General features: G+C 34.9%; 2 protein-coding genes and 1 long non-coding RNA gene across 3 annotated transcripts in view; 2 read left to right on the top strand and 1 right to left on the bottom strand.

Moving 5' to 3' along the window:
* Positions 1-7,788, bottom strand: part of LOC112162514 — a 58,838-nt gene that overhangs the window by 18,505 nt on the left and 32,545 nt on the right. The window lies entirely within an intron of this gene.
* Positions 9-3,844, top strand: LOC112162510 (CD209 antigen-like protein E). The gene is made up of 6 exons (XM_024298289.2): positions 9-372; positions 614-676; positions 1,680-1,736; positions 2,034-2,176; positions 2,471-2,589; positions 2,875-3,844. The coding sequence occupies exons 1-6, from the start codon at positions 333-335 to the stop codon at positions 3,002-3,004; spliced, it is 552 nt and encodes a 183-aa protein (XP_024154057.2). The 5' UTR covers positions 9-332; the 3' UTR covers positions 3,005-3,844.
* Positions 4,103-7,438, top strand: LOC112162509 (CD209 antigen-like protein D). The gene is made up of 6 exons (XM_024298288.2): positions 4,103-4,982; positions 5,075-5,185; positions 5,672-5,740; positions 6,321-6,463; positions 6,762-6,880; positions 6,986-7,438. Exons 1-6 carry the CDS (start codon positions 4,883-4,885, stop codon positions 7,107-7,109), a joined length of 666 nt encoding a protein of 221 aa, XP_024154056.1. The 5' UTR covers positions 4,103-4,882; the 3' UTR covers positions 7,110-7,438.

Consider the following 7,788-nt stretch of genomic DNA (forward strand, 5'->3'; position numbering starts at 1 on the left):
ACCGAAGAATATTCAAGTCGAGAGAAGAAACTGTTTCAGATTGTTCAGGTTGTCTCTGGGAGTTTTCTATTCTCTGATTCTGGCTGGACTCATGACACGTCGTAAGGATTTTCATTTTAACTCATCATTACATGTAATAATATTTTTTATTTGTCATTTAAGTAACTTTATCTATTAATTTTTTTATTATTTTGTTTTTGTCAGTTTTATTTGATATACACAGTAAAAAAAAGTAATTCTATTCTTAACATGAACGTACAAAATACCTTCCCCTGATTCATATCAAATGATTCTGTGTTCCAGATCTTCTCGTGTCTTTTGAAAACAACAACATGAAAAACAGTTTGAATCAGTTGCAGACTGAACTTTCAGGTAAAAATCATCTAAAAATGTATTTGGTTTAATTCGTTTGTTCTTTACCTATTTAAACATGACCGTAAAAAAACGATAAAAAATCAGCAAAATATTAAATTATTTATTTTCATTGAGTGTAAAGTTATCCAAAATAACTCTTTGTTCAGACAACAATTTTAATTAAACTAAATTTAAAAATGCAAAAAGACAAAAAAGTTTTGTCATCTTTTAATAACCAAGAACTGATGTTGTTTTTAAGTCATGACGGTCAACAACAGTCGTCTGCAGGAGGAAACAAACAAGCTGAAAATTAAAAATGAAGGTGAGAAAAGATCAAGAAACACAAAAACACAACTGTGCAGCAATCAGTTCTTTTGTGCTAAGCCACATGCGCACTGAGCGTTAGCCACGAGCGCACAGAGCGTTAGCCACACACGCACCGGGCACCACCCACGCACGGAGCGCTAGTCACGTACACACGAAGTGCTAGTCACGCACAGAGCGTTAGCCACACACGCACCGGGCACCACCCACGCACGGAGCGCTAGTCACGTACGCACGGAGCACTAGTCAAGCACTCACGGAGCGCTAGTCACGTACAGAGTGCTAGCCACACAAGCACACACGGAGCGTTAGTCACACACAAACACACACTGGGCACTCACAGAGCGCTAGCCACGCACACAGAGAGTGCTAGTCACACAAGCGCACACAAAGCATTAGCCACACACACACACCGCACTCATGGAGCGCTAGCCTCGCACACACGGAGTGCTAGTCACGCACAGAGCTCTTGCCACGCACGCACAGAGCGCTAGTCAGGCATGCAAAGAGCGCTAGTCACTCGCGAATGGAGCGCTAGCCATGCACGACCAAAATGCTAGTCACGCACAAATGGCACGCTAGCCACGCAATACACAGAGCGCTACTCAGGCATGCAATTGCACTAGCCACACACGCACGGAACATTAGCCACTCCAAACAAACGCTGACCCCTTCCACAAAATTAGCCTTACACAAAACATCCAGAAAAAAAAACATTGAAGTCTCACTCTGACAGAAATAAATTACAAAAAACAGAATTCAAACGAAAAATATAAACCAAAAACGACCACAGCCGAAACATGTCTGAATACACAATTGCAAGTACACAAAGTTTTGCACAAAATGTTTTGTATGAGTTGCAAATCTAGAATTACACACACTAATCAGAGTGAGAATAATTTCTTTCCAAAAATACACATTTATTTTCACCTTTGTGAATGTGATGGAAAAAGCAAAAATGTTTGCTACTATTTTAATAACTAAAAGTGTATATTTTTAAGCCATGAGTTTTGACAACAGTCGTCTGCAGCACGAGGTGATGAAGATCAAGACGGAAGGTGAGAAAAGATCAGAAAGAACAGAAAATATCAGAGTTGTGGAGCAATGAAGTCTCTCTGTTTAGTTCTCATTTATGATTAAATGTTGTTGTTCATCTCTTTGTTTTTATGTTTGTCAAAGTTTAAGTTAAAAACATAAATTAAGCGTAAATGTGAAACCAGAGAGCAGGACAGCTGTTTGCTGACCTTAACCTTTGGGGGTTAATTATACGATTTAATATAAAATTATATAATTAATTAAATTATTTTAATTAGTTAATTAAAATGAAATTTTATCAACATTTGTTTGATATCAAGATAAAAAGTGTCCTAAAGGATGGGCGAGATTTGGATCCAGCTGCTACTACAAATCTGCTTTCATTGCATCTTGGGACAAAAGCAGGATCATCTGTCAGAATCAAGGATCTGATCTGATGATCATAAACAGCAAAGTGGAACAGGTTTGTGCTTCAGTCCTATAACTTCATCATATTTCATAAAAAGATTTTGAGTCATTTTGTACCAATATTTCACCTCTACAGTGGTACTTTTAATCTCTCATAATTTTCCAAATATTTTAGTTGTTGCTGGGAAAACAATATCAGAGTCATTAAAAATAAATAAAAAAAACAAAAGGAATTAGAAGATGTTTTTACATTTCAGACATTTTGGCCCAAAAAATTATTAAATGCAAAATAAATTTACTTTAATTACAAACAATAATTTAATAATTTTTACATAATTCTTCCAAATAGTGTTTCATCACCGACCTGAATGAGAACGGAGAATCCTGGATTGGTCTGGAAGTTGGATGGTCGTCACAGAAGAACAAATATGGTTGGATATGGTTGGATGGATCACCACTAACAGAATCGTGAGTCTGTTTTTTTTTTTATTTTTTTTTTTTTTGACAATGTAAATGAAATAATTCTCTACTGAGCATGTGCAGGAAATAGTTGAGAGAAAAGAATTTCTGTAGTTGAAGAAAAAGTTTAATAAAAGGAAACCATATTAAATAAATTTAAAATAAAAACGTTTGCAGAAAAATGCAGAAACGCGTCTGAGTAAAATTAAAGGACAACATTTTCTAATCGTAATATGGACGTATTTCAGCAAAGCTGAAGCTTTTATCTCATGAATGTGTTTTATTTTTACACAGATTCCAGAAAACAGAGAATTTACAAGATCCAACCGATTACTTCACTGGAGTGTATTTAAAAGCTGAAGGGAAATGGAAAAGTCTGCATAAAACTCATGAGAAAACCTTCATCTGTGAGAAGATAGTGTAGCTTTCTTGTCATGTCAATAAATGGAAAAGAGGGTCCAACTGACTTGTTAAAACGTTTATTAATTTATTTTTTAGTAGCTGTGGCTTTTCAACTTTACATTTCAGTTGATTTTACAGTTTTCATGAGCAGATGAGGTTACAGTCCAGCCTGTTTGGAGTTCCTTTCCTTTGTAGTTCTTAAGCAAAAAAATCTTTTTTTTTTTCATGAAAAATATGCTCTTAAATAAAATGTAAAAAACACTTTGCACTCCCCTTCTTTTGACCGGTCTCAGCAGGTTTCAGACTAACAGTAAATGTCATGTAAACATGAAGACATTGTGGTTTTCCTCCTTTGAAGCTGCAGCAAAAACACATTTATGACCAAATTGGTTTAAACCTTCCTGCTTTAAGCTGCTACAACACTGCAGAAAATTGTGTATTTTGGGGAGATTTAAGTTTTTTTTAAGGTTTTTTTTTCTTGCTCTGTTTTTTTTTTCCATTTGTCAAACCACAAACCACAAAAAAAAAATTAGTTTCCTTAATTCTGACACTTTCTCAAGCTGTAGCTGCAAAGTGTATTTTTCTAGTTGAATTTATTCTGAGTCTCTTTTCATCATCAGTGCATGAAAGAGTGAATGACGTGAGTGTGGTTTGTTCTGCTGCTACTTCCTGTTTGTTTTTTTCTTTCTATCTGATCGGTTGGTTTTGATCTCTAAAGATGTCGTCAGAAACTGAAGCTGCAGCAGATTTGAGAGTCAAATTTATCAGAAATCTTCATCAAGATGAAAGAGAACAAAGCATGTGGCTGGAAATGCCAAAATAGTCTTAAAAGCTTGCAAAATGCCAACATTTAAAGCTTTAAAAACGTAACTTTTTAACATAAATATGAAAAATAAAAAGTCAGGAAAATTATTCCAGAATAAATCCACCTTAAATAACTTTCAATATTTTACACTACATAAAAATAGATTTTTTAAAGTTATAAAAGATAGAAATAAGCGCAAGATGACATCGGGATGCATCGGGACTTGATCTAGATTTTAGCATTTTTGGGAAAAGAATCTGACTGTATTGTATTGCCAAAAAGTTTGTTGAATCCTTTACATATGTATTTCTGGAACATGTATTGAGATGTGTATCGAATCGTGTGAGAGAGAAAGGAAGGCTGGAAGCCGGAGTCCCCGGAGAAAATCACACAGAAAAGTCCCCATTGATGATTCTTTTTCAGGTCTCCTCGCCAGGACTTGAACCAGAGGCCTTCTTGCTGGGAGGCAAGAGCGCTAACCACTCCACCACCATTCAGTGATGTGTCGGTGACTGAAGAAAAACTAATGGATAGAAATCAAAGCTTGAATTAAAGGAGTTTCCAATCCATGGTCCTCAAAGACCCTTTAAGAAAAACATAAATATGATGCTTTACATAAGTAACTAAATTTGTATATTCCACTCTGACCTTTAAGACCCTCATAGCAGAACAGTTACATGTGCCGTTTACACAGAAAGATCAAACACTTAAGTCATCTAATGGTTAAAAGTTGTGGTTTCAGAACTTCTTTCAGTCTTTTAACCGTAAGTTGCACTAAGCGCTCGAATAGAAAGCAGGTCAAACCATTAATCTGTTCTCTTGTGCACACATGCTGCTGCTACAAGTGTTACTTTCACCTGTTTATCTAATGCAACAAAACTTTAAATCAACTTTCATCTAAGTGCAAAAATCATTTTCTCATAAATCTGAACATTCAAAGGCAAAGCTTCAAACTAATTTAAACATTAGAACAGATGAGAAGGAAATCGAAGAATACATTTTTGGTCACAGAAAGCAGAGACCACACCGTAAGCTATTTCCGTGAAGCTGTCACTTCCTTCAACTGTTTTCTTTCAAGGTTTCAGTCTTTGCAGAATGTCGGCAGAACAAGACGGATCAGACTTTAAGGAGAGAGAAGTGGCCATCTATATGAATTCAGATGATGTGGGAGTTTACTATTCTTTACACCAAACAGGTAAGAAAATGTACGGCACCTGGAAAGTTCAGGGTGGAATATTTTTGTCTGTTAATGCATGTCGAAAACTCAAGTTTATGATTCTTCTGAAGAACCACAGACTCCGAGCCGTTCTGCAGTCCAGAACGAATCGAAGACTCTGTTGCGTCTGAAAGTGCTGTGTGTTCTGATGGCAGCTGGGATCCTCATCGTCTCCATATGCTGTAAGATGAAACACGACACCTCAACGAAATAACTAAACTCATGTTTCTAAAGCAGAGGTCATTTCTCTAGGAGTCTGTAATGAAACACAAAAGTGAAAGCAAACAGTGGGGTCTTTTTACAAACTCTCAGCCACCAAGACCAAGTAGGCCCACACGGTCTTAAAATACCCAAATGGGTTTGTCTAAAGTTTCCATGGTGACCCCATCTGTTTTTGCCCTCATTGGTCTAAGTGGGCACTCAGTGGGCGGGGCTCTCTACACTAGCCAGTCACCTGGTGGACAGCTTAGCAAGCGCAGCTGCCAAGGGTCCAGCAGAGCAACCCAGGTCGTCGTCCACAGGCGAGGCCACCACGAAAACTGAGGACAAACCCATTCGGGACCACCTCTTCTTCCCACTTTTAAGTCTTACCATGACTGAAAAGTTTAAGAATATTCGTGGAATAACGTATTTCTCCTGATTCATATCTAAGTGACTCTGTGTTCCAGGTCTTCTTGTGTCTTTGGAAAACATCAAAATAAAGAACAGCTACAATCAACTGCAGACTAAACTTTCAGGTGAGAATGACTTAAATATTTAATCAAACTATTTGTCAAAAAAAATAAGCTTGGGTTACTTCTTGATTTATTTAAAGATGAAACTTTGATTTCAACTGAGCATGAAGTGATTCAGTCAGAACAGAGTACCACTTGGGGTTTAATGTTTTGCAAATCAAGGTCATGGTAGATGTCAGATGTCAGATTTTAGCAGCAAAAAGACCTCAGTTTATCGGACAAAGTACTAAATCCTGTACAGGAAGTACCTTCGGTTTGAGGCTAAACAAATTAAAAAGGAAGATAATGAAACAAACACTGTTATACGAGATAAACAACAACGAAAATAAAGGTAAGAAAAGCTCAAGAAACAAAAACACAACTGTGCAACATTAAAATGGAAGTATATTTTCTGTTTTCATCTTAAACGTATTACCCAGTTCTTTGTTTTTATTTTGTTAAAAATATACATTAGAAACAAATATTTACAGATAAAATATAAATTAAGGAAGGAATAATCATCAAATTTAAATAAAAAACTGAAGATTTAAAGGTTTACTGACATGAAACTTTATTTTTTTTTTAATACTTTGTTGATCTCAAGATAAAAAGTGTCCTGACAGATGGATGAGATTTGGATCCAGCTGCTACTACAAATCTGCTTTCATTGCATCATGGGAAAAAAGCAGGATCATCTGTCAGAATCAAGGATCTGATCTGGTGATCATCAACAACAAAGTGGAACAGGTTTGTGCTTCAATCCTATAACTTTATCATATTTCATTCATATTTTTTGAAACATTTTGTACTAATATTTTGCCTCTACAAGATAGAGGAACATAAAAGCAACTTAAAAGAAACGAGCAAACCGGACTAAAAGTGTCTGGAATGAAACAAAACCACCATGACCATCATGACATTTATAATTGAGACTTTTGGGTCTGTAAAATGTTTTAAATGTAAAATACATCTAGTTTAATCACAGTCATTGACTAAAGTCATATGTAAAATTCTGACTAAATAAATAAACCTTTTTTCCAAATAGTGTTTTATCACGAACCTGAATGAGAAAGGAGAATCCTGGATTGGTCTGGAAGTTGGATGGTCGTCACAGAAGAACAAATATGGTTGGAAATGGTTGGATGGATCACCACTAGCAGAATCGTGAGTCTGTTTTTCTTTACAATATCAATGAAATTATTCTCTATGACTGTGTTTAAAAGTAGAAACTACCCTATTATTTGATGAATGTGTTTTATTTTTACACAGATTCCAGAAAACAGAGAATTTACAAGATCCAACTGATTATTTCCTTGGATTGTATTTAAATGCTGAAGGGAAATTGAAAAGTCTGCATAAAACTCATGAGAAAACCTTCATCTGTGAGAAATGAACTTAATCCCTTCGTTGTTGTTACAGGACTACAGTGACTGTTCTGGATCATAATCAATAAATGTCCTGATGATTTTTAGATGCTGAATATTTTCTTTACTTTAAGACATTGTTCTTGAGGTAATATTTACAGATTTTTTTTGTTTATGTTTTATTAAATCAATTTCTAACAAAAGACTAAACTTCCTCATGTTTTCACTGTGTTCACAGATGAGTCGGATTATGGGAAAAAAATGGAAAAATATGAAAAAATATGAAAACATTTGAATTCATTTTTCTGCTTTAAAAAAAAAATGTTGCTTTTATAATTTGTGTAAAATAAAACTAGAATGAGTTTAATATAAGTGTTTATTTTTATTTGATTACAAAATAATTTATGGAAAAAAACAGCAGTGATAATGTAATGTAAATTTATCAAAGATAAATGTAAAAATGGAAAAGTAAAGTGAAAATAAAAATGTTGGATGAACATTTTAAAAAGGAGAGCTCTCTATAAGATGGAACCCTAAAGAATGCTGTTTTTTTGCATTTATAAAATGTCATTTTTACTTCAAAAAGTTTTATTTCACCCATTTTCTTATTGTAATCTGTAGACAGAAAGGAATTCTTACACAAGTGAAAACATTTCAAACAGATTTTAAGGATGAGAAAAGTTTAAATCTACAGATTTCTCCTTCATT

This window comes from Oryzias melastigma, linkage group LG11 (assembly GCF_002922805.2).
Source record: "Oryzias melastigma strain HK-1 linkage group LG11, ASM292280v2, whole genome shotgun sequence".
Classification (NCBI taxonomy): Eukaryota; Metazoa; Chordata; class Actinopteri; order Beloniformes; family Adrianichthyidae; genus Oryzias; species Oryzias melastigma.

Coding starts and splice junctions, on each gene's coding strand:
- LOC112162510 (XM_024298289.2), top strand. CDS start 333: ATGAAAAACAGTTTGAATCAGTTGCAGACTGAACTTTCAG. Junction 677..1,679: donor GCTGAAAATTAAAAATGAAG/GTGAGAAAAGAT, acceptor TATATTTTTAAG/CCATGAGTTTTGACAACAGT. Junction 2,590..2,874: donor GGATCACCACTAACAGAATC/GTGAGTCTGTTT, acceptor ATTTTTACACAG/ATTCCAGAAAACAGAGAATT.
- LOC112162509 (XM_024298288.2), top strand. CDS start 4,883: ATGTCGGCAGAACAAGACGGATCAGACTTTAAGGAGAGAGAAGTGGCC. Junction 5,186..5,671: donor CCTCATCGTCTCCATATGCT/GTAAGATGAAAC, acceptor TCTGTGTTCCAG/GTCTTCTTGTGTCTTTGGAA. Junction 6,464..6,761: donor TCAACAACAAAGTGGAACAG/GTTTGTGCTTCA, acceptor TTTTCCAAATAG/TGTTTTATCACGAACCTGAA.